Here is a 26,226-nt window from a genome sequence, read left to right on the forward strand (position 1 = left end):
GACTGACAGACTCTAGGAAGAGTCATTTTGGAGGACAGTGTGATGCTTTTTTACATATGAGTAAGCAGGTCATGTTATAAGTAAATCCAAACCCTGGGGATGATGGTCACTCTAATAAACATTCTTATAAAATTTAGCTACTGCCATTTCACTGACCCCCCAGAGTGCTTGAGCAATTTCAGTTTAATGATAGTATCATTCAGTCAAGCAGTGAACATCAAGCTACAACAGAATAAGGTTACTTTTAAGGGATTATAAAAAAAAAAGATAAGAGGGAGAGAAAATAGTGGGTTTGGAACTCAAGAAAAGCTCATTTAAAATAAGTTCTTTGCTATTTTTCCTAATCACAGCCCCAATGCCCCAGACCTCGCTGCGGATAATTTGTCTTTCTTTGCAAACTACAGTGATTTCTGCAGTCCTGTTCCTAGTTATCAACATGGTGGAAGACAGGACGGGGTGGTAGGAAGTGTATACAGGCTTTGGTGTGAGGTACTAGGTGGGTGATCTAACAAAGTTTCTTTACCTGGAAATGACTATAAAGCTACCTCCCAACAAAACCGTTTCCCAGAACCAAAACAGGATCGCCAATGTAGTGCCTGGGTACAGCGAAAGCTATACAGGTTCCTAGGGAACACACCAACTCCCCTACTGCACAGCAACATCGAGGATTCGGCATGACTGTTCAGCAACCGAGGTTGTGACTGAGGATGGTGGGTGAGTAACTACAGAGCCTACCTAATGCCCTGCATCCCCTCCAAACCCACGGAGCCTGGAGCCGCCTCGCGTGGGCCCACATACCTCGCCCGTTCCTCTCGGGTTTCCAGCTACAAGAAGGGGCCCAGGGCTGGCGAGGAGGGCACGCCGCGGCCCGCGGGGTCTCGCAGAACCGGAGGCTCGCACCGGAAGCGGGCGAACGGGCCGAGGCCGCGGGCGCGTGAGGCAGCCGAGAGGGGTACTCACCCGCAGCGGGCAGCCGGGGGCAGCGGCCAGCCGGCTCCAGGCGCCGACGAAGTCGGGCGGCGAGGCGCGAGGGCTCCAGCCAACGAGGGCGAAGAGGGTCCCCAGCAGGAAGGCGGCCGCCGCGCAACTCAGGTACAGGCTGAGCCGGAGCAGGACGGTGCACGGCCCCGCGCCTCCCGCCGCCTCCCAGCAGCCGGGCCCCAAGAAGGAGAGAGCCACGGCGGCGAATGCGGCCACGGCCAAGGGCACCCGCCAGCAACCGCCGCCGGGACCCCTGGGCGCCGCCGCCGCCGCCGCCTGGGCGTTCTCCAGCAACTCCGGCTGCTGCCCGCCCGCGCAGCCCGGGGCAGGATGGCCGCCGGTGCCTGCGGCCGGTGCGGGGCTGAAGCCGGTGCTGCTGCTGTCGGTGGCATCGGGGTGCATGCTGCTTCTTGTGCCGCTAAGGACAGGCACATCTCCTGCCCCGCTGTCCCCTGGCGCTGCCCTGGACGGTGGCCTCTGCGCGGCGCCTCCCCGCCTCGCCGCTCCCGCCACCGCTCCGGAGGCTAGGGGAGCCGGTTCTCATGCCCTAGCCGGCGGCCCTCCGAGGGAACGGCTCCAACAGACTCTGCCGAGCCCCTCCCAGCGGCCCCTCAGCGCCGCCAGCCGGCGCCCGGCCCTCAGCTGCCGGGCCGGGCGCGCCCAGGTAGCGGGACCGTGTTGTGACTGAAGCCGGCGATGCCTGACGCTGGGCGGGGGGTGGGGGCGGCCACCGAGTGACTGCCAAGAGACGGCGGAGGGCCACTGCTACAGCAGAGTGACAGCTGGGAGGTGCCCGCCACCCACCCGCGGTGCGGGGGCGGGGTCCGGCAGGCCGCTGCCCCTAGGGGGGAGGGTGGCAACCAATCGCAGCGAACATAGCTCTTTCCCGCGCTCCCCCTCCCCCTTTTCTTCACTCCCCCAGGATACCGTCTGTTGATGGAAAATTTTGCTGCAGGTGTCAGGAGCATTTTTAACTCAGGTAGGTGATCCCTTAATTCCGCCCTCTGATCATCACCTAAAAGAAACCTCCTAACCTTCCTTACAGCCTTGTTTTCGCCTGCTCTGTAAACGGAAATCATTTCTGTTCCTCACTTTTAACAATTTTCCACTAACAAACTCCTCTTTCCCACCCTGCTGCTACCTTAGGTAAGGAATCAGACAAATGTGGAGTAATTGAAATCTAGATTCCTACTTATGGAAAGGCCGAAGGAATCTGCCTGGTGCCAGAGGGTATACACAGCTGCCATAATTAGTTTATCTCCAATAATGTATTTTTTGTTGCCAACTGTTCAGTGCAAATGCTGTTACCCATGCAAACGAGAGTGGTCCAGATTTTTATATTATATATTTGCCTCTTTTATTATGGTCCCACCTCCCACCCCGTAGTATACACATGATGCTTTCTGAGTAGATGCCAATAGGCTACACAAACCCAGGTAATTACTGTAGTGCTAAGACCAATAAAGTAACAGATGTATCTTTACTGGACAATGGAATTAAAGGAATTCTGAAAAGATTATTTTAAAAGTAGGAAAGAGTAGGATGGCAAATAAAGAATGGAAACAGGATGGGAAGGAGAGGCATTTTAGCAAGAGAAGCATGAGACAAAGATAAGGATATGGGAAACAATAAAAGGGCAAGAGCCTAGGAACTCTCTCCATTGCCACTTTAATGAATAATTTAAATATTTTTAAACTTCTGTTGTTTTCCAATAAGTGGATTTACATTCAGTTTTCCTTGGGTAATATAAGAAAAATAAGGATTAAAATGTATTTTCAGATACTGTGACTATGTGTTTTTCTATAAGGAATCATTCCATCTGTGAATAAGTATTATTACTGTGTTACTTCAATAAAGGTAAAATTCAACATTAAACATTATTTAGAAGTAAGCTAAAATATTTAGTGTATATTCTTCTAAAATTAAGTATTATTTAAGAGATTATTCAAAAGAAAATGCACTGGTGTCCATAGACATGTACAGTTCACCTAGGCATTCATTTCATGTCTTAATAATGATTTCTTTGGAATGGCACATGGATTTCAAATAGGAAATGAAGTAAATTCTAAAAGTAATCTTCAATGGTTAATTTAAACAAAGGGTATGCAAGTGAATTATTTTTTATATATATAAACAAATTCACATTTTTCATTTTTAGAAACCTTTTTGTTTTTAATACTAATTGGTATTCATGGAGAACTTCATTCTCTCTTATACCCCCTAATACAAAAATAAGAACTAGCCAAATGTGAGTTTGCCATGCCAAGGTGATGACATCAAAAGTAAGTAACTAGACAGGCACAGTGGCCCATGCCTATAATCCCAGTAATTCAGGAGGCTGAGGCAGGAAGATCACTAATTTAAGGTCAGCCTCAGCAATTTAGTGAGGCCCTAAGTACCTTAGTGAGATGCTGTTTTAAAAAAATAAATAAATAAAAAAGGGCTGTGGGTGTGGCTCATTGGTTGCGTATCCCTGGGTTCAATTCCTGGTACAAAAAAAAAAACCCAAAAAACAAAACAACAACAACAAAACCCTACCTTTCATAATCTCCTGTCCTTTTTAAAAAAATAAAAGCAGTATATCTATTTTGAGTAAGCTCTTTTGCCTCTAAAATAGTTAATATTTATACATCGGGGAGCCTCAAAGTGTACCGTACAAATCCAAGTTATTTCATTTAAAGACTGAAAGCATTCAGTAATTATATCAATATTTTTGCCACAAGCAGGGCAAAAAAAAGATATTTTGTTTTCCAATTTAAACTCATAGTTCACAATGATAGTTACTAACTGAACACTTACTGTGTACCAGATACCATTCCAAGCATTAGACATACTTCATTTCATGTATAATCTTGATAGAGATTATCTCCATCTACACATGGCGAAATTAAGGCACAGGAAGTAAATTAATCTTGTTCAACATCACAAAACCAAATAAATAACAAAGCTAGGATTTTGTTATCACTCTGGATTTGCTTCAGAATTTGTACATTTAACCACTATTTACAGTACTTCTTAAAAACTGAATTAGCATCCTATATTACAGGAAAACAGAAAAAAAACAGGGTTTAAATACATGAGGTTTAAATACATGTTTAAAAGTGTTTAGTTGTGTTATTTTGTGAAAATAAGCACCACTTTAGCTACCCTTGACAAGAGCCAAGGGATTATAATTTGAATCAATCAGTAAAGGGGAAACTGGCTGACATTTACTGATATCCCAGGTAGTAATTCATAATGAGCTTTCTAATACATCAGTACATTTTCCCCAAGAGTAAGGCAGAACTGGAGCAATGTAAACCCACAATCAGGAAATGGCCTCAAGACACATTCTATATTGCTGCTAAGTCAGCACTTATACTTAGCAGATAGTAGATAGACCTCTACCCTGGTACAAGGTTTGAAGAACACTGAGAGGTAAGGTAAGATAAGGGGTGTGTTAGTCAGCTTTTCATTACTGTGACCAAAATACCTGATAAGAACAATTTATTTTGGTTCATTTGTTCAGTCCATGGTTAGTCAACTCCATTACTCTAGGCCTGAGATGAGTCAAAACATTATGGTAGAAGAGTGTGGTAGAGGAACACTGCTCAGCTCATGGCAGCCAAGAAAGCAGAGAGAGGAGCCAGGGACAAGATATATAATCCCCAAGGGAACTCCCCCAGTGACCCAGTTCCTCTAGCTGTCCCACCTACCTACAGTTACCACCTCTTAATCCATTTGAAGGATTAATCCATTTGATGGAGTAATCATTTGAATGGACAGATCCACTGATTAGATCATATTTCTCAATCTAATCATTTCACCTCTAAAAATTGCTACATCACTTTCTGTGGGGACACTTCATAATCAGTCCATAATAAGAGAGCATAAGAAAATACCTAGGATCAGAAGGTACTGAGGGAAATGAGGTCCTAAAACCAGGGTTTTTTTGTTGGTTTGGTTTAGTACTAGAGATTGAATCCATGGGTGCTTAATCACTGAGCCACATCCCCAGCCCTTTATATTTTTTATTTTGAGACAGAGTCTTACTAAGTTGCTTAGGGCCTTTTCTAAGTTGCTGAGGCTGGCTTTTGAACTTGAGATCCTCTTCTCAGTTGCTGAGATTAAAGGTGTGCACCACTGTGCCCCACTAAATTAGGTTTTAAATTAGCATCTAGGTATTCCTTCCCAGTAGTCAGTGTTGAGTTCTAAGGGTTATAATGGATAAGTAGGGTTGCCTTGTTTGTATTCCTTATTGCTGGTGAATTCTGACAAGCCTATTGAATGTTCCATAAGGCTGCCTTAACTGTCTCTTATCTAAGATGGGAATGGCATGTGCCTTAACGCCTAAGGATAAAATTAATAAGTGAAAATTTGACAATTTTTAAGTGCTAGACTGTGTAAGCAGGTAGATAACACCTGGTTTTTATCTAAATGTGTGATGCATCTTTACCTTCCCTATTGGTTTGTTTCTCCTTAAGTCCCTTGGCTCACCTTAGAGGTAGTCACAGGATTGGAGAGAAAACCACAATGTTTGTCCTTGGCCACTTTTAGGGAAATTGTGAATAAAGACATTGATGCAAGTTCAGAGACCTATATAGATTCTAGTTTCTTCCACCAATTTACTGTAAGACCATAACAAGTCAGTTAATGTTTTTCTTATAACCTCAAAAAAATTGTGATTTGTGGAAAATATATGAGAAGAAATTTATTGTCAGACTTTAAAAAGGGAAAGTGAAAAATCACAAAATGCAATAAACGCAAATAGTAGACTGCTAAACCTGGAAGGAAACATACTGCAGTATTGCTTATAGGAAACTGAATCTCTGAAAGTAACTTTAAAATATATATATATATTTGTGTGTGTGTGTGTGTGCACACACATATAATTTTAGTGAGTTTCCATATTAGTATATGTGAGTTTCCATATTAGTAGAAGTATCCATACTGGTAAACTTTTAGGCAGAAATGTCTTTATGTTAATCCCTAAAGAGAAACAAAATCACAAAGAGTATTGAAAATGAAATCAGCTGATATTCAGACAGAGAATAAGGGTAGATCACAAAAAAAGGATATTTTTGACTTATCTAGATGTTGATCTAAAATTTGAGGAAATAGAGTGTTAAGTCAACTTTCTGTTTATTTTAGTCTGGTTACTTGGCCCCTTGCTCTTAGGCTGTGGCAAGGCAGAACATCATAGTAGGAAGTATGTGGCAGAGAAAAGCTTCCTGATTCATGATGCTCAGTAACCAAAAGAAAGGAAGATATTGGCATTCCAATATCACTTTTAAGGTACTCCCCGCGCCCCCCCCCCATGGCCTAACTTCTTTCCACTAGGCTCACTGCCTCTAAGGTTCCACCACCTCCCAATAATGCCACACTGGTGACAAGCCTTTAACACATGGGCCTTTGGGGATATTCCAGATTCAAACTGTAGTAAACACTGCATGTCAATTATCTACAATTGCATAATACATACCCTGTATAAAAGTCATTGTATGATTTTATGGACCAGCAATGTCAGTTAGGTCAGCTGGGCAATTCTCCTCTTCTTGTCCAGGGTCACTGATAAAGCTGTAACTAGCCAGGTATGGTGACACATACCCGTAATCCCAGCAATTCTGGAGGCTGAAGCAGGAGGGTTGCAAGTTCAAGGCCAGCATATGCAACTTGGTGAGACCCTCAGCAATTTAATGAGAACCTTTCAAACTAATTAAAAAAAGGACTGGTGGTGAGGCATGTAACTCAGTGGCCAAGCACGTATCTAGCATGTGCAAGGTCCTGAGTTCAATCCCCAGTATCGTCCAAAAAAAAAAGGAGTGGGGATGTAGCTCAGTGGTGAAAATATTCCTGGGTTCAATTGCCAGTATCCAAATAAAAAAATAAAGCTGTACCCTGTTGGTACATAGCCTAGAGGCTGCTTGGTCTGTAGAACCTCTGCTGAGGTGACTTGTCTTTGCAGCCTGTGTTCTTATCCCCCAAGATGTTAGTATGGGCTTCTTCACATGACATCCTCAGGGATGAAATATGCAAGTACTTTTAAGCTGTTGTGTTGTTTGCCAATGTCCCCTTGGCCAAAGCAAATCACATGGCCCATTAAGGAGTAAATAAGGGAACAGGCTACATGTGAGTTTAAATGTAAGGGAGCGAATTCAGTTTTTCTATTACTTTAATGACAACCATCACCAATTGACAAAATACATTTTATTAGTTTCTGGTGGATCACTTGTTTGCTCACCCAAGTCAGTAACATCTAGTGATTTACCACTGTAAATACATAAAAGTTTACATTTCTTGTCCCTGAAGTTGATAATCTTCATAATCTGTTCCCATCTACTTAGGAAACAAGGAAAGGATGAGGATAAGGTCACAGGAGACAGTAAACAACTATTTATGTTTGCCTGTTAGGAGTCTGGTAATAAAGATGCTAACCATATAATTTAGTTTTATTTTACTCCAATGTTTTCAAATTACAAAACAAAAAAATTGTAAACTCACCTAGATTTTGACATCAATATTAGTGATCAGCAAATTATAAAGAAAATAAATTGTGACTACTTGATACGTCTCCAGAAAGCACTGAGCTAATGTGATGATCTGGATTGTCAACTGGAACAGACTGAAAGATGCCTAAGATTAAGAGAATTCTGGGAGTGTGTATGAGGGTGTTTCCAGAGATGTTTGGCATGAGGGACGGCAAATTGAGGGAAGATCCTCTCTGAATGTAGGCAGCATTGTCCAACAGGCTGCCAGTTCAAATGTAGCAATTGTAAGCTTGATTCTTCTTAAGAGGGTGCATTCTTTGCTACTGCCATTGCCCGAGGAAACTAGACTCCAGTTCTTCATTCTTTCAAGATGAATTCTGGCCAGCAATTATACAGGTGAGTTCCCAGGCCTTTAGTTTCAGACTGAGGCTGTGTAGCTTCTTGGACAAAGCTACTACTGCTTTCTCCAGCTCTCTGGTGCGCATAAGGACACTGTTGGACTAGATTCTGATTTGTAAGCCAATCTAATAAATCCCTTTTTATAATCACACACACACACACACCCTGCTGATTCTGTTCCTCTAGAGAATGCTAACAGCTAATAAATTTTGAACTGATCTATATTTTACTACACTTGTCATGAGCAGAGAAAAATATAAAGTAGGCAGTGCACAATTAATATTATGGTTTGAATGTTTGTTTCCTCAAAATTCGTATGTTGAGCCCTAGTCACCAATGTGTTGATATTAGGAAGTAGGGTTCTGGGAAGTGATTAGGTCTTGAGGGCACAGCTTGCATAAATGGGATTAGTATCCTTATAAAAGAGGCCTGAAAGGGGCTGGAGTTGTGGTTCAGTGGTAGAGCGCTAGCCTAGTATGTCCGTAGGCCCTAGGTTCAATCCTCAGCACCACATAAAAATAAAGCTGTTGTGTCCAACTACACTAAAAAATAAATATTAAAAAAAAAGAGGCCTGAAAGAGCTGCCAAGTCCCTTATAACATGTGAAGACCTACAAAGGAGCCATCTCTGAACCAGGAAATAAGCTCTCACTAGACACCTAGTCTGCTCTGGTCTTGAACTTCCTAGTCTCCTGAACTGTAAGAAATGTTAGTTGTACACAAGTCACCATGTCTATGGAATTTTGTTATAGTAGCCTGAATGCCTAAGACAACAGAAACAAGACAAAATTTACAAACTCAAAGCCCCAAAAGAGAGTCAAAAATACTTTAAGGTATAAAACTTTAAAATGTGGGGTTTTTTTATTGTGGTAAAATATACAAAACATAAAATTTACCATTTTAATAATTTTTAATGTATAATTCAACACTTATTCATGTTGTTATGCAACTATACCATTTTCCATTCTCCAGAATTTTTTTAAAAAATATTTACTTTTTAGGTGTAGATGAACACAATACCTTTATTTTTATGTGGTGCAGAGAATGGAACCCGGGCACTCTACCGCTGAGCCACAGTCCCAGCCCAGAATTTTCTTTTTTTAGTACCAGGGATTAAACTCAGGGGCTTTCAACCACTGAGCCACATCCCCAGCCCTGTTTTGTATTTTAGAGACAGGGTCTCACTGAGTTGTTCAGCGCCTGGCTGTTGCTGAAGCTGGCTTTGAACTTGGGATCCTACTGCCTTAGCCTCCCCAGCCACTGTGATTACAGGTGTGCACCACCAGCCCCGCTCAGAACTTTTTTAACAACCCAAATACATCAACTTCCTATTCCCTTCTCCCCAGAAACCCTAGGGACTATTATTCTGCTTTCTGTCTATGAATATGACTTCCTCATACAAACAGAATTATACTTGTTCTTCTGTGTTTAGCTTTAACATCAAGTGTTTCATTCTTGGATTCACGAGGATATGGTTAAATATGTATTTCCTTCCATTGAACTTTCATGTAAATATTTTTTAAATATCTACTGTTTAGAGTCTTCTTGTTGTTGTAACAAATTACTCCAAACTTAGAGTAAAACAACACAAATTTATTGGATTATGGTTCTGGAGGTCAGAAGTTAAAATCAAGGTATCAGCAATACGGTATGCATTCCTTCATCAGGTGGGCATCCATTTCCTCCTTTGTTTTTTTAGTTGGTCTGCTCAAGGTCTCTTCCACAGCTCCTGCCTCCCCTCTTGTGAGGGTCCTTGGATTTACTCTGGGCCCATTAGATAGATAATCTAGGTTTGTAGTTCCATTTTGATCCTTAATCACATCAGCAAAATCCCCATTTACTTACAGGTTCTAGGCATTAGGAGGTGGGCATATTATGGGTGCCATTATTTCACCATACCTATCATGTGCCTTAGAGTTCAACGAGAAATTAAGGCATTTCATATATTTTGCAGAGACGACTTTTCTTTTCAGATTGTTTTAACTATACTTCCTTTACCAGGAGGAAGTGGACTTTCAATGTGTTACCAGCCATTGGTGCACAGAACCATTTACTGTTACAAAATACGTCAGAGAAACCGTGGTCCTCCGTTTTTATTCTCGTCTTTTTGGTACAGAATTACAAGATGACCAAAACAGCTTTTGCTGTTAAATTATCCCCGATAACGTGACCTACCCGATCTGCGTTAAAAGGTGGGTGGAGGAAGTAACACATCTAGGATCCCCTGGGCAGCAGAGGCCTGGAAGGATTTCTTTTCCCCTCGCGAGACCCGGGCGCACCGCGGAACCTCCGCCGCGTTCTGTGACGCCTCCGCGAGGTGCCGCGCAGTACAGCGCGTCGGATTCCGCTACCTTTCGCAGACCCGCGGCTCCCTCCCGGTCCCCCTTTCTCCTTCCGCTCCCTCCCGTTCCGGAAGCGCGGGCCGACGGGGCCGCGAGCAGGGGCCGCAGGAGCGCGCTAGCGCGTGCGTGCATGCATAAATTCCAGTGAGCGAGTGAGGCCGCGAGCGCCCCGGCGCCGCGTGAGAGACTGTAATAGCGTCGGCTCCCAGGTGAGCATAGCGCGAGCTCCCCTTTTGTCGCTCCCCGGGGCGCGCCCGCCACCTTCCCCGCGGTTCGGGATCCGTTTCCCGTCTCCAGCGCCCAGGCGGCGGCGAGCACTCGGGTGGGTGCCTGCAAGCCTAGGCGGGAGGTTGGAAGGCGGGCCCGCCGGAGCCCCCAGGCCCTCTGCTCCGCACCTCGGCTTGGCCAGCCCCCGGAGCGGCGGGTGTAACCACAACAAAGGCTCCCAAGCCTGTGTCGGTGGGACCGTCCGCACCCCTACCCGCCCTGGTGGGAACGGCGGTCCTACCCTCAAGATGCGTTCGAGGTGGCTCGGGTCTTGGTCGTCTCTGAATTGGAATGTGGTTGCGACCGGTACTTGGGCTCTGACCGCTGCTGCCCATCTCCACGTACTTGAATCTGAACCCTAAGACCTGAGACTGTCTTCGGCCACCTCTTTGACAAGGGGTCGTGACGATTTTTGTGTATTGGGTATGTTCTTGGGCCCTGTTACATAGCTACAAGAATGTAATGTCACATGAACAAAATGACATTTAAATAATACCATATTTGTGTGTGTATGTATTTCCTGATGTGTTGTCAAAGCACCAGTATTTCTGTTGGTAGCTCCGCATGAGCTTTGCAAATTGTGAGGGTCCCAGTGACTCCCAGGCAGCTTTGGCAAAATCCTGTCTTGAGTAACAAAGGGTTATTAGTATTTTGTGATACACTATTACATATTTTACCCTTTTCCCGATATCTTATAAAGAGAATCTAAACTACTTTATGAAGGCACCATTTGGTGCTGTACTGCAGAACTACATCCCCAGCCCTTTTATTTTATTTTATTTATTTTGAGACAAGGCTGAGTTGCTTAGAGTTTCGCTAGATTGCTGAGGCATTTGCTGAGTTGCTGAGGCCCCCAACTTGGCAGTCCTCCTGCCTCAGCCTCCTTATTATAGGCATGCACCACCTGCCTGACTGTGGATCCTGTTAACTGTGAAGTAAACATTAGCAAAAGAATCACTTCGTGGATCAGACTGTTGGATAAATTTTCCTATAAAGTAAGTTAAATGATGAGTGTTTAAATTCTTCCTATAACCCTGTTAGATATTATGGATCTGAATGTAAACCAAAAAAATAAAAAATAAAAATTCCCTCATGAACTGTGACCATTTAGGAAAGCAGATGACTTATAAAACTGTTGGGGACTGTGTTACTGGAAATGCAGATGGGATAGTTCTGATTTATGTATCTGGAGGGAGTGAAGGAAAGTGCAGGAAGCTAGGTTGAAAACTTTTTTCTGCCTGCTATGGCTAGCAAAGAGAAGAATCACAGCTCAATCTTAAGTATCTTAACTCCAAACTCCTTCATGGAGAAACATTCGTTAAATGACTCATATTTGTTAGGTCCTCCTTAGACATTGGGAATGGGAATGTAAAGATGAGCAAGACATCAGAAGCTTCCAATCTGGTAAGGGAATAGATTTTTATTTTTTATTTTATTATTTTTTTTTTAATGGAGATGGTCTGTGTTTCAAGGCTGGTGTGTAACTCCAGGACTCAAGTCCAATCCTAGCCTCCTATAGTAGCTGGGACTATAAGCATGCCAGCTCTAACCAGTCTGGTAAGGGGACAAAGTAGGAGATTGGGGATGTGGGGGGATCTCTTCCTCTAGTCTCTTAGATTCTGCAGCTGTAGCTCTGGAAATTAAGTTGACAAGACAGATCAACAGGAGAAAAGCTACCAAATTGTATTTGACACTAATTTTTGTCATGACACAGGACTTTTCTAGAAAAGAAGTGAAGACCTGAAGAAGTGGATAGGTTTAAGAGTATATGTACCATTCTTAACAAAGAACAATACATTGTGGAAACACAATGACAAAGAAAAAGGTTTTATAGGTCTCTAGGGACTATAAGGGAGAATGAATGAAAGATAAGGACTCTATCTAGCAGGATCTATTTGTGCAGGTCCCTCTCAGTGCCATCTTTCTTTTTCATGGTCAAATACCTTTCTTGGGAGAGGGGAATTTTATGGCTGTCCTCATTATATGAAAGTTTCTGATTTCAGTCAGATAAGGGAAGTTCTGGGAGTTGTTTCTACATCTGTTAAATTCTCAGTTGTCTTTACCTCAAAATGATCCTTATGCTAAAGGCATGTTTTGGGGTGGTATATTCTGGGACCCTTCACAAGCCAGATAGGAAACTGTTGGCTATGTGACAGAGATATCAAAGGTGTATCTGTAGTCCATTGGCTGTGGAGAGACTTTGGGATTTAGAACTAGTTTGAAGTTGGGAAAGATACTGTTCTCCCTACATGTTCAGTGTCTTTGCAGCATCCCAGCAAGTGGTCATTCAGTCTTTTTAATGACTCAGGATTCATAATTGAAGAAAGTACTCATTCTATTTTTAAGCAGTTCTTATACTAAGCTCAGAACAGCTTCGTTGTGTATGTCATCTGTTGACTTAAGTTCTACCTCTGGAACTACAATCTTTTTTAATATCACAGTCCTGAAATGAAAGTATCAGCTTTCCCTTAATCATTCTTTTTTTTTTTTTTGGGGGGGGGCGGGGATACTGAGGCTTGAAACTAGGGGTTCTTTACCACTGAGCTACATTTCCAGCCCTTTTTATTTTGAGGTGTGATCTTGCTAGTTACTGAAGCTAGCCTCAAACTTGCTATCCTCCTACCTCAACCTCCTGAGTCGCTGGGATTACAGGTGTATGTTGCAGTGCCATCTCCCTTTGTCATTGTTCTAATCACGATTTAGATTTTAGACTCTTTACCATTTATCATAGAATTAAATGCTTCATTCAAGAAGTTATTTGACCAAGCAAAATATAATGCACCTGATATTAGCTATGGGGTACAGGGGCAGGTAAAAATCTTGTCAGGGTAGGGGCTTAGGAAGAATGTGAACCCCAACATTTACCATATGCCATACACCATCATAAAAACCTTTTAGGCTGTTTGCTGCTTTACCTGTATGATTTAAGAACATACTTTTTTTTTTGGGGGGGGGGTTGTCAAGTCATAGTTTGCTGCTGGGTGATTTCCAACTCTTTTTTTCAATTGACCCTGAAACTTTTTAAACTGAGGTCCTCTGCACATCTTCCTTCTTCACCTTCCTACATCATTGTATTTAAGTTATTACAGGTTAGGCATCCCTTTTCCAAAAACCTGAAATTCAAAATGTTTTATTCTTAAGTTAAATTTAAATTACTCAAGTCACTTGTATTTGCCAAGCCTTAGTTTCTTCATTCTTAATGTAAGGGTGGTGATTAGTAGGGAGCTTTACTAGTAGTTCTCTATTCATTCCTTAATCCAGTCAAACTAATACCTAAAATTAGCCCATGGGCCCTTTGCAGGAAATGGATGAAACTAGAGACCATTATGTTAAGTGCATTATTTCATTTATGTCAAACTCAGAATGGATATTTTGTCTCATGTGGAAACTAGAGAGTAAAAAGGAAAACAAAGATGGCGGGTGGATATCCTTAAAATCAAAAGGAGATCAGTAGAGGAAAAGGAACCAAGGGAAGGAGGGGGGTAATGCTGGGGAATGATATTGACCAAATTATATTGTTATATTTTGTGCATGTAGAAATATGTAACAGTAAATTCCATCAATATATACAACTATAATACACCAGTTTTTTAAAAGAATGAAAAGTAGCCATGGAGTACAGGGGAAGGTAAAAATAGTTTCAGGACTGTTGGGGAGCTGTCAGGTAGGGGTTAGGAAGAGTATCAGTCCCAACATTTACAATGTGCCATAAACCATCATAAAAAAACTTTATATAGGTATCCTTTAAAGTTATCAGGGATTGGTAACAAATTCTTCTATTATTTTGTACACCCAAAAGAGGCATTCTAAGAATGTTTTAAGATTAGTGACTTCCAGAATTAGCACTCTTTGCTGGAAATATTTTTGGAATGCATTTTCTTCTCTTTGGAAAGGGGGTTTTGGTCACAGCTCAAATTGGGATGGGAGAATGACTTTAAATTAAGTTGGAAAGTCTGGGGCTTGTAATGTTGCCCACTCTCACATAATAGAAGCAAACAGTAGTCCTAAGAAACAGAACAAAACAGTAGATAATAACATGATCTTGGGGGCTGAGGTTGTGGCTCAGTAGTAGAGCCTCTTGCCTCACATGTGTGAGGCCCTGGGTTCGATCCTCAGCACATAAAAATAAATAAAAAGAAATAAAAGATATTAAAAAAATAACATGATCTTTAAAAAATTCCTGCTTTACAATCTTGGCTATGCTCCTTACTAGCTGTGTGACTTTGGACAAATTCTTGCTCTGCTTCAGTTTCCTCATTGTAAATGGGAATAATAAAACCTCTTAAAATTGCATTGCTTATATATAGTAAACACTACATATAGCTATTAGTAATAGAATATCATATAGCACTAATACAAGTGATACATGTTTATGATTTATAATTTTATTTCTTTAAAATTTAGAAAGTTTTTCTGAGGAATATGAGTTGGAATGATCTGAAAAATATGTTTTTAAAAGCAACTAGGAATGGGGGGAATCAATGACTAGGAAAAATTAAGCTTTTGTATCAAGCTTTTTATATTTCCCAGTAGAGTCAAGCAGAAACATTCATTGAGATAGTCACTTGTCTGTTTTGGAAGGTTGGGTACCAGGGATTAAACTCAGGCATTCAAGCACTCAGCCACATCCCCAGCCCTATTTTGTATTTTATTTAGAAACAGGGTCTCACTGAGTTGCTTAATGCCCTGCTTTTGTTGAGGCTGGCTTTGAATTTACCATCCTCCTACTTCAGCCTCCTGAGCCAATGGGATTATAGGCCATTGTGCCCAGTAAGATAGTCACATATCTATTAATAAGTGTAGGCAAACCATTTAGAAAAAGCTTCCCTCTTTTGTTTTGGCTTGTAGTTTATTTATTGTATTATGTACTTACAATTGTATTATGACTTAGTAGGATTGCTCTCTCCTTATGCTTAAGTATGATATCTCTATTCTTTTTGACCTTGGGTAGAGAGAATTAGATTGTTAATAGTCAATCATAATTGTCAGTCATATTCTTTAGGATTTGTGATAGCCAATACTGACACAGCCCTACACAAGCCTCAATCCTCCCTTCCCCTCATAAGTTTATATTCTTGGATTTTTATTGTATGTCTTTCCAGTTCGCACTATGTAACATTTTTTTATGTCTGTGTCAATGAGAATATAGCATTGTTTGGTAAGCTTTACATACTTTTATTGTTGATCACTTAATTCTGCTTTTTTAATCAACAATATTTTTGTAGGATCTCAATTTACAAATGCTTGTACAACATTTTATTTATCCATTTCCTCTTAGCAGAGACATTGACATTGATTCTAACTCATTGCTATTACAATTGTTATGACAAATATCTTTATACATTTGCTCAAAATTATACAAAAGTGTCAGAACCAAGTTTTAAGCCTCAGTATGTCTCAGTTCATTTCTTTTCAAACACTGAGCAAACTCTCACTCATCATTTATTGCACAAACACTATTTAGTGTAGTGACAGAAATATAAAAATATGCAGTAGTATTGTGATTTTTATTTTAACAGATCAACTCTTGATTTGTTTTTATCTCCTAGTTTTTATTTAAATGTATAAATTGTATTATTAATCCAGTATAAATGACAAGTATTCTGTATGTATTCTATATTTTTCCATGCTGATAGTTCATAAACTTTTTCAGTAAAGGGCCAAGTAGTAAATGTTTTGATTTTTGTGGGTTATAGGGCTTGTGTCTCAACTACTCAGCTCTGCAATTATAGTATGAAACCTGTCAGAGACAATACCAAAACACATGAATGGGGCTGTATTCCAGTAAAACTTTATTTACAAAAACAGATGTAACTAATTAAAACAAATAAAAAATTTAAAAAAAAATTAAAAAGGAAAATTAAAAAAAAAAAAAAAGATGGTAAGCCACATTTGGTCCTGGACAATAATTTGCTTACTTCTGATCTTAATTATTATTATTATTATTATTATTATTATTATTTTAATTTTTTATTTTGGGTTGTTCAAAACATTACAAATTTCTTGACATATCATATTCCACACTTTGATTCAAGTGGGTTATGAACTCCCACCTTCACCCCATACACAGATTGCAGAATCACATCAGTTACACATCCATTGATTTACATATTGCCATACTAGTGTCTGTTGTGCTCCGCTGCCTTTCCCATCCTCCACCCTTAATTATTATTTTGATGGAATCATAGTTTTTCTCTATACAAGTTTTTCAAGTATCACAAGTGATAGTTATTTTTAATATTACATTCTTAAGATAAATTTCCAGAAATGAAGTAACTGATTTCAAAGAGTATATGGATTTTTCATAGATCTGAAAACTAATTGTGACATACCCTAAAAGACAAATTTGAGATTTTATAGAATAGACTTTGATATCTATGTGGATAAATATAATGCCTAAAACCTCACTAGATATCTTTCTTTTGGGGGCTTGGGAGGAAAGCTTCCCTCTGTTGTTTTGGCTTGTAGTTTGTTTGTTTATTTTTTGCAGTGGTGGAAATTGAACCCAGGCCTGGTGAAGATTAGGCAAGCGCTCTACCATTGAGCTGTACCTTCAGAATCATCTCTGTCAATTTGAACTTCAAAATGTAATGAGGACATTAATCTGTGGTAGAAAAACAGTACATCTTATATTTTAATGCTTATTAGAAATAAATTTTATAATCTTATTTTTTTTAATGTTAATATGTACTTAAACATGTTTCTGTTTAAATCTAGTTTGGGGTTAAAATTTTAAAACTCACTTATATTTTGATTATAAATACCTTTTGTATATTTTCCCTGAACATTATACACCATTTGCAAAATTGCTTACCACCATAATTTTTTATTATGTTTAATTTTCTTTAGTACCTAAGCACACATCAAGATATACTTACAAATCTAAGTAAATCTTCCTAAGCACTGAGACTTTGTTTATAAAACTTCAAAATCCAGACTTACTAAATTGATTCTGTTAAGCATTTAAAAGTGGATTATAGTTAAATTTTTAAAGTCTAAAGGCTAGGACCCTCAACACTATGCCTATACACAAAATAATGATAATTGACAAAGTATTTTTTTTTTATTTTTTATTGTTGGTTGTTCAAAACATTACATGTTTCTTGATATATCATATTTCACACTTTGATTCAAGTGGGTTATGAACTCCCATTTTTACCCCATATACAGATTGCAGAATCACATCAGTTACACATCCATTGATTTACATATTGCCATACTAGTGTCTGTTGTATTCTGCTGCCTATCCTATCCTCTACTATACCCCTCCCCTCCCCTCCCCTCCCCGATTCTCTCTCTACCCCCTCTACTGTCATTCATTTCTCCCCCTTGTATTATTTTTCCCTTTCCCCTCACTTCCTCTTGTATGTACTTTTGTATAACCCTGAGGGTCTCCTTCCATTTCCATGCAATTTCCCTTCTCTCTCCCTTTCCCTCCCACCTCTCATCCCTGTTTAATGTTAATCTTCTTCTCATGCTCTTCGTCCCTACTCTGTTCTTAGTTACTCTCCTTATATCAAAGAAGACATTTGGCATTTGTTTTTTAGGGATTGGCTAGCTTCATTTAGCATAATCTGCTCTAATGCCATCCATTTCCCTGCAAATTCTATGATTTTGTCATTTTTTAATGCAGAGTAATACTCCATTGTGTATAAATGCCACATTTTTTTTATCCATTCGTCTATTGAAGGGCATCTAGGTTGGTTCCACAGTCTTGCTATTGTGAATTGTGCTGCTATGAACATCGATGTAGCAGTGTCCCTGTAGCATGCTCTTTTTAGGTCTTTAGGGAATAGACCGAGAAGGGGAATAGCTGGGTCAAATGGTGGCTCCATTCCCAGCTTTCCAAGAAATCTCCATACTGCTTTCCAAATTTGGCTGCACCAATTTGCAGTCCCACCAGCAATGTACAAGTGTACCCTTTTCCCCACATCCTCGCCAGCACTTGTTGTTGTTTGACTTCATAATGGCTGCCAATCTTACTGGAGTGAGATGGTATCTTAGGGTGGTTTTGATTTGCATTTCTCTGACTGCTAGAGATGGTGAGCATTTTTTCATGTACTTGTTGATTAATTGTATGTCCTCCTCTGAGAAGTGTCTGTTCAGGTCCTTGGCCCATTTGTTGATTGGGTTATTTGTTATCTTATTGTCTAATTTTTTGAGTTCTTTGTACACTCTGGATATTAGGGCTCTATCTGAAGTGTGAGGAGTAAAGATTTGTTCCCAGGATGTAGGCTCCCTATTTACCTCTCTTATTGTTTCTTTTGCTAAGAAAAAACTTTTTAGTTTGAGTAAGTCCCATTTGTTGATTCTAGTTATTAACTTTTGTGCTATGGGTGTCCTATTGAGGAATTTGGAGCCCGACCCCACCGACTGTAGATCGTAGCCAACTTTTTCTTCTATCAGACGGCGTGTCTCTGGTTTGATATCAAGCTCCTTGATCCATTTTGAATTAACTTTTGTGCATGGCGAGAGAAAGGGATTCAGTTTCATTTTGTTGCATATGGATTTCCAGTTTTCCCAGCACCATTTGTTGAAGATGCTGTCCTTCCTCCATTGCATGCTTTTAGCCCCTTTATCAAATATAAGATAGTTGTAGTTTTGTGGATTGGTTTCTGTGTCCTCTATTCTGTACCATTGGTCCACCCGCCTGTTTTGGTACCAGTACCATGCTGTTTTTGTTACTATTGCTCTGTAGTATAGTTTGAAGTCTGGTATTGCTATACCACCTGATTCACACTTCCTGCTTAGCATTGTTTTTGCTATTCTGGGTCTTTTATTTTTCCATATGAATTTCATGATTGCTTTCTCTATTTCTACAAGAAATGCCGTTGGGATTTTGATTGGCATTGCATTAAACCTATAGAGAACTTTTGGTAATATCGCCATTTTGATGATGTTAGTTCTGCCTATCCATGAACAGGGTATATTTTTCCATCTTCTAAGATCTTCTTCTATTTCTCTCTTTAGGGTTCTGTAGTAAAGTAATGAGAATATCTTGAAGTCTTCAAACAAAGACAAACAAAGTTATTCAGTGGTTAAATACTACCACACACACTTAACCTATTATCTTATTATTATTATTAGTGGTGATGGTGTTGATAGAGTTTAACCCAGGAGTGCTCTACCATCCCCAGCCCTTTTTTATATTTTGAGACAAAATTTCATTAAATTGTTGAGACTGGTCTCAAACTTGTGATCTTCCTGCTTCAATCTCCGGAGTTACTGGGTTTACAGGTGTGCATCACCATACTTTGTCTACATTATTGTTAATAGAAGTTTGATTTATTTCTAAATTATGTCTATACTTGTTTTTATAGCCTCTCTTATATTATAAGGTCACTTAATGAAAGACTACAGTTATAGTGATAAGTAAGTAATTGCATTATTAGCTACATGTTATTGAGAATCCTTTTGTGCCTTTTCTTTAATATAATGAATGTTATTCCTTTTGATCTTTATGAACTCATGACTTTCTACAAATTTTAAAAATTTTTACATAATATTTTTTGTTTTATAGTTCTAAATTGTCTAGTTTATACAATTTAGAACTTTAAACTGGATCCTTTGTTTCATTGCTACTACTCAAAGGCATATTTGAATATTATGCTTTCTGGCCATGTTAAGATACTGTATAAGATGCTGTTTTTGGTTTTTTTGTTGTTTGGGTTTTTTTTAATCTCCAACAACAAAATCAGCTGCCTTCCAGAGAATCCTGTTTATTTTTTAGTAGAGAGTAATACTAAATATCAAAATGAACTATCAGTAAAAGATAATATGACACTGCTGCTTAGACCACTGTTAATTACAGAGATAAATACTTTTTAAAGGCCATGACTTTATAATGACATTTCCAGTTTCATTTCAATTGTATAAAATAATAAGATATTTTGAATCATTGTAGTACATATATATATAATATAATATATAATATGTATAATATAGTTATATTATACAGTAATTTAAGATTTCTAACAAAAAACAGTGGTACCTGACCTATGGTGGAGGCAATTATGTTGAACATTTTAATCAATTTCTTTAAATATTTAACTTCATGTGTCTAAATAATGTGCCTTGAATTTTCTCTTAGACAGTCATTGACTGTCTACTATGAAATATCTCTTATATCAAACCCTCTTTAACAGAGACAGATATGTTCTCCCCTTGTCATCTTCTACGTGTGATTATGTCGTAGCTTCCAAGTTACTTGGTCAGCTTTGTATGAGTGCCTTTAATGTTTTTATTCCTCAGTAAGAAGGGACTGAGACCTCAGAAACTGAGACCTTGAATAAACATTTCCTCTTTAAAATTGTTCTTGTTAGGTCCTTTAGTCACTGCAATGAAAAAGCTGACTAGAACAACTGTATAAAATTAAATATATATATATTTGGAAGTTTAGTCTGATGTTTTACACTTTACTTTTTTTTCAGATATATTTTTGCCATCATGGATCGGTTTGAAGATATATCAGAAGGTGAAGTAGACCATTCTTTCTTTGACAGTGATTTTGAAGAAGCAGCAAAGAAATGTGAAAGTAACTTAGTTGTGGACAAGCAAAATTATGATCCTAAAGAGAGAATAGATAAGAGTACAGGAAATATAAACTTAAAATTTGGAATACAAACAAACAAATGTTATCTTACTGAGAAGGGAAATGAAAGAAAAGCAAAACTTCTTTCAGACGAACATCTTGTAAAGAATGATATTTTGCAAACCAGTTCTTCATTGACCACTTCTTCAGGATCAAAAAAATTGTATGATGCTGCAACAGGTTATAAAATACACTTGCCCATTCCAAGTAGAATTCCCAAAATTGTAAAAGAAGGTGAAGATGATTACTATACTGATGGAGAAGAAAGCAGTGATGATGGGAAAAAACATCATGTAAAGTCTAGGTCAGCTAAAGCATCTAATAACTTCAAAAAAAGCATGAGCAAAAAGTATTCCAAAGTTAGTTCCTCTTCCTCTTCTTTGTCTTCCTCATCTTCAAGTTCAGGTACAGACTGTTCAGATGCAGAATCAGATATCTGTAAATCTCATTCGCGTCCATCATCAAGGAAACCTATATCTGGTGTAACCCTCTTATCACCAAAACAGAAATATAAGTCAAGAATAAAATCAGCAGGAACACAACCCTATTCAAGTACTAAGCCAAAAATTGATGACTCCCCAGAGGAATCTGAAGATACTGTGACAGATGTAACTCCTTTATCAACTCCAGACATTAGCCCTATTCAGTCTTTTGAACTGGGTGCATCAAATGACCAAAAAATAAAAGTTAAAAGGCAAGAAAATGTGAGTCAAGAGGTATATGAAGATGTTGAGGTTTTAAAAAATGATTCAAAACATTTGAAAACAGCCAGGAAAGGGAAAGAAAAATGTGGACCTAATCTCACCCCAAATTCACCAGATTCTGATTTAGATCATAGATATAAACAGAAAGTCTTACATGACACAATGGATCTGAATCATCTCTTAAAAGGTAATTTTCTTTGCTCTTTAAAATTTGTACATTAAATATTAATTATTATTAATGTTGAATGCTGTGAATTTACACTGATTTTTTGACTAGATATCTTCTGTTGTTTGAAATGATTGATACATGAGTAACTCTACCAAATATTCCATCATGAAAATATCTAGAATATTATTTGTGTTATCAGAAAAGAAACATTGCAAAGGTAATGAGCTAAGACTAGAAGCTTCACACTAACTTTATTTTAGTGCCTTACAAACTCAAAATGCCTACCATTTTCTTCCTCCAGCCCTGGTAGTATCTTCATTCTTGGGCTTCTAGGAGATAATCTGAAGCAGTTTTCAGTATTCATCTGCACACAGAATTCTCTGACATTGTCCAGAGAAAGAGAAATTATCTCTTCCTTTCACTTTCTTGGAATGGAGGAAACTTTAAAAAAATAATCTCCAGGCCACTTCCATTTAAGTCTCATCAGCTAGAATTAGCTTAATTAGCTTACACTCCTATTCCTGAACCAGTAATTGGCAAAGGAAGTGCGATTATCCCTGGCCAATCAGACTCGCCCTGGAGTTAGAGGTGGAAGTTGTGGGGAAGCCAGCATCTATTAAGGGAAAAGTAGGAATTTATGTTAATTGGGCAATCAACTTTGTCTACACAAGCTTCCAAACTTTAATTGTATATAGGCCACCCTGGGATCTTGTTAAAATGCAGATTTTTGTTCAGTAAAACTAAGGTAGAGCCAAAGCTACATTTCTAACCAGTGCCTAATGGTAATACTAATTCTGCTGATCCGAGGACCATCCTGTGGATATCATGACACTACTGTTTGGTTCTGTTTAGAAATAAATACAGGGGGGCTGGAGGGATGGCTCGGTGGTAGAATGCTTGCCTGGCATGTGTGAGGCCCTGGGTTTGATCCTCAGCACCACATATAAATAAATAAATTAATTAAATAAAAGATCCATTGACAACTAAAATATATTAAAAGATAAAATGAAATAAGATAAATACAGCCATCTCTTAACTATTCTTTTCTAACCCATTTCTGGATATAGTGAACCTATATAAAAGTTCTAAATGGAAAAAATAATGATCCCATCCTAAATTTCTGAAGTTTTCTCAATTATAATTAAATCAAAATACCATAGAAACTTTTCAACATAGAGGCTGAGCTGAAACGTAGCAGCAAGTTTCATTCATACTGCTTGCTGCACAGTAAAAATCTCCGCTCTTAACAGACTTGTCAGTTAGTGGTGCTCAGGGCTTTTTAAGGCACTGGAACAAAGGTGGCATTTTGCCAATTGGTACATTTGTTGTTGGAATTCATAATATGACAATCCACCAAGGATTCTTTATAATACAGCATTTTAAACACTAATTATGAATATCAGTCCATTGCAAGGTAAGTCTTAAGATTTTCAAAATCATTATTCATGCTCCAATTCACAGTGACACTTTGTAGATCCAAGAATATTTTCATAATTTTTTTCTTTTCCCCATATAATTAAACCACGGTCATGGTAGATGGAGGCACGTCCAGGCTCATGACTTTTCTGCACTTATCTCACACAATACACTTTTTAATCACTTTTAAACTTCTACTAATAGGATTTTCTAGGCCTCTTTGGCTCACATAATTGTTTTTACAGTGTTTTTCACTTTCTTGGAAGATAAATCCACTTAATATGGGGAAAATGAAGTGATAATGTATAACACATTTTTAAAAATTTTTAGCACAACATACAATCCTATCAAAATAGTTGAGCAGCATAAGCTCTACACTTTCAATTTAAACATTTTTACTGGCTTAAATACAGAGATGCATTAAAACAGTTTATTGATTCCAGTAGTGAATTTTGAGTAAAAAGTTTTACAAGTTTTTATAACAGAAATTGAGCAAGAATTTAAAAAGTGAGGAATGCCTAGCTAACATTGTTCACATGTATTAGTTTAAAATAAATTTTATTTATTAAATATAAATTCAGATTCCATAATAGTAAGTAAAACAAACATTAATTAAAGGATATAAAACCAAATATCCCATAAAGACCATGGAATAATGAAACAGTGTTGAATTGGGTACTTTTATAGCAAGGTGGAGAAAATTCTGTACATAGAATCAGAAAATCAGGCTTCTTTGGGTTATCAACATGTCTATAATATATATATTATAAATATATAAATATAAATATATAAACCAATTACTGTTCTGAACCCCAGATTCTTCATTTGTAGGATACGGTAGTCTATGTAGTTTGGTAGGTTTCATTCTAAATTTAGAGTTCTGGGGTTCTGTGAGAAATATTAGGAGAGAAGATCAGTGTAGACTGGCATTGTTAGATATATGACTTCAAAGTAGACCTTGAAATGTCAGTAGAAATTCTGAATATTCAGCTTCATTTTTTGAAAGGCTGACTTGGGGGATTTTTCCATCCCCACCCTAAACCTGCCTTTGCTATGTAAGTCTCAAAAAGTTTGTGTTTGGAATGAGATTTTTTTTTTTTTTCCAGTACTGGGGATCAACACAGAACTTTATACATGCTAGGCAAGTGCTCAACCACTGAGGTACAGTCCCAGAGCTTTATTCCTTTTTTAAATTTTGAGACAGGGTCTCCATATGTTGCCTTGAACTTGGGGTCCTCCTGCCTGACTGCCCAAGTAGCTGGGATTACAGTTGTGTACCACCACCATTGTGCCAGGCTAGAATTAGATCTTTGACCTTGAGCTGCTTAAATCTTTTAATAGGCAGAAAGGGTCTTAAAATTTTAGAAGTAAACAAGCCCTTTTGATACCATTTCTGTTATGCTAACTCTAGTTGTTTAATAAATACCTATTGATTTGGGAGGGGAAAAATCCAACCTAAAAAGATATTTAAAATAGTTTAGGGAGAATGAAAGTAAAGGTTTGAAAAAGAGAAATGAGAAAATAGAAGTATCAATCCTATTAGTATACAAAATGGAATTCAAGATATGCAAAATACTAAAAGGGACAAAGGAGGGTGTTTTATGTTAGTAAATACACCAAAAAGTTTGAAAACAATAAAATCAGTGAAGTCTCAACCCCCAAGGAACACTGTTTAATCAATTAGAACATATAAAATAATTAACTGCTTGTGGACTACACTTGTCTCACAGGCATTTTGTCACACAATTTTTTTTAAAGTGATAAAAATCATCAGTTACTATTGCTACATCATAAATTCCCTGTCTCTTAAAGGATAGAGACACTTAAAACTAGAGGCAACCCAATGACTGTGGACTATAATCTGAGTGCTTATTTACTCACATATCAGGTGCCTAGGCTTGGGACCACCAGAAAACTGGGACTGCTGGTAACTGAACAAGGTTCCAAGCACAAATGTACCCAGGAAACAAGACAGAAATCTCATTACTTTTTATGACCTAATCTCTGAAGTCACATAGCATCATTTCTTTGATACTCTGTTGGTTGAAATGGCCAGAAACTCTTCTAGATTTAAAGTGGACAGACATAGACCCTTCCTCTTAATGGGAGGAATGTCAAATAATTGAGAAAATCTCTGAGATTTCTAGCCACACATTTATTTATGTTCCTTCCATATGTGAAAATATATTCCTGTCCAAATATACCCCAGAGTTTCTAAATCTTTTACCTACAACAAGTCCAAGTACTACTGAGATTCCTCAGCTACAGGTCTTCGAATACTTTGAGAATCTTTCTGGGAGAGATGACAGATGAGAAGTGGTTTTATTCTGAATCCTGTAAGTCTTGGCTCTTTTATAATTTGCATGAAAACTGACCAGTGTTTTTTTTTTAAAGCTTATCTTTGTATATCCTATGGATTCTTATTGTGGATAAATAAACCAGAATGGGGGCTGGGGTTGTGGCTCAGTGGTAGAGCACTTGCATAGCACGCATGAGGCCCTGGGTTCAATCTTCAGCGCCACATTGAAATAAAGGTATTGTGTCCAACTACAGCTAAAAAATAACATAAAAAATAAAATAAACCAGAATGTACTTTCAGCATTCTGCTTGGAGATCTGCTTAGCAAAATCCATCAGTGCAGAAGAAATTTTTTCCATTTTCCATAACTCCATAGCCAACAGTATTGCTAAACAATCTGCCATTGGGTCTCTCAGACTTCAACAATTCATTCCAGGTCTTTACAGCTCTACTTGACACAAAATTAGTGCCATGTATTTTAGGTTTTGTCGTAATAGCCCTCGGCTTCCTGGTACCAGATTTTGTATTACTGTTGCTTGTTAACAAGAGCACCACAAAACTTGGTTGTGTAAAGCAGCAGCTTTGGATAACTC

The 26,226-nt window shown here is 38.6% G+C and overlaps 2 protein-coding genes across 8 annotated transcripts in view; one reads left to right on the forward strand and one right to left on the reverse strand.

Annotated features, from left to right (window-relative positions):
* Positions 1-10,860, reverse strand: part of Snx25 (sorting nexin 25) — a gene marked incomplete at its 3' end in the record, with an annotated part of 96,018 nt that extends 85,158 nt beyond the window's left edge. The window contains 1 exon segment of one of the 4 annotated variants that reach the window (XM_058571182.1): positions 10,697-10,860. Coding sequence is in view for 3 of the 4 variants with exons in the window: in XM_046419039.2 (XP_046274995.1) it covers positions 961-1,383 (423 nt within the window). 4 annotated transcript variants of the gene reach the window in all.
* The window catches only part of Cfap97 (cilia and flagella associated protein 97), a 39,917-nt gene continuing 15,575 nt past the window's right edge, over positions 1,885-26,226 (forward strand). Inside the window, exons 1-2 of one of the 4 annotated variants that reach the window (XM_046419045.2) lie at positions 1,885-1,960; positions 20,886-21,937. In XM_046419045.2, the coding sequence (XP_046275001.1) occupies positions 20,902-21,937 (1,036 nt within the window). In that variant the 5' untranslated portion in view covers positions 1,885-1,960; positions 20,886-20,901. Of the gene's footprint in view, positions 1,961-10,263; positions 10,398-10,737; positions 10,879-10,952; positions 11,451-20,885; positions 21,938-26,226 lie in introns of those variants that run through there. The other 3 variants (XM_046419042.2, XM_058571183.1, XM_046419043.2) reach the window with 3 other exon arrangements.

Source organism: Marmota monax, unplaced genomic scaffold (genome assembly GCF_021218885.2).
Source record: "Marmota monax isolate L192 unplaced genomic scaffold, Marmota_monax_Labrador192_F-V1.1 WCK01_AAM20220418_F8-fsc00113, whole genome shotgun sequence".
Taxonomy (NCBI): domain Eukaryota; kingdom Metazoa; phylum Chordata; class Mammalia; order Rodentia; family Sciuridae; genus Marmota; species Marmota monax.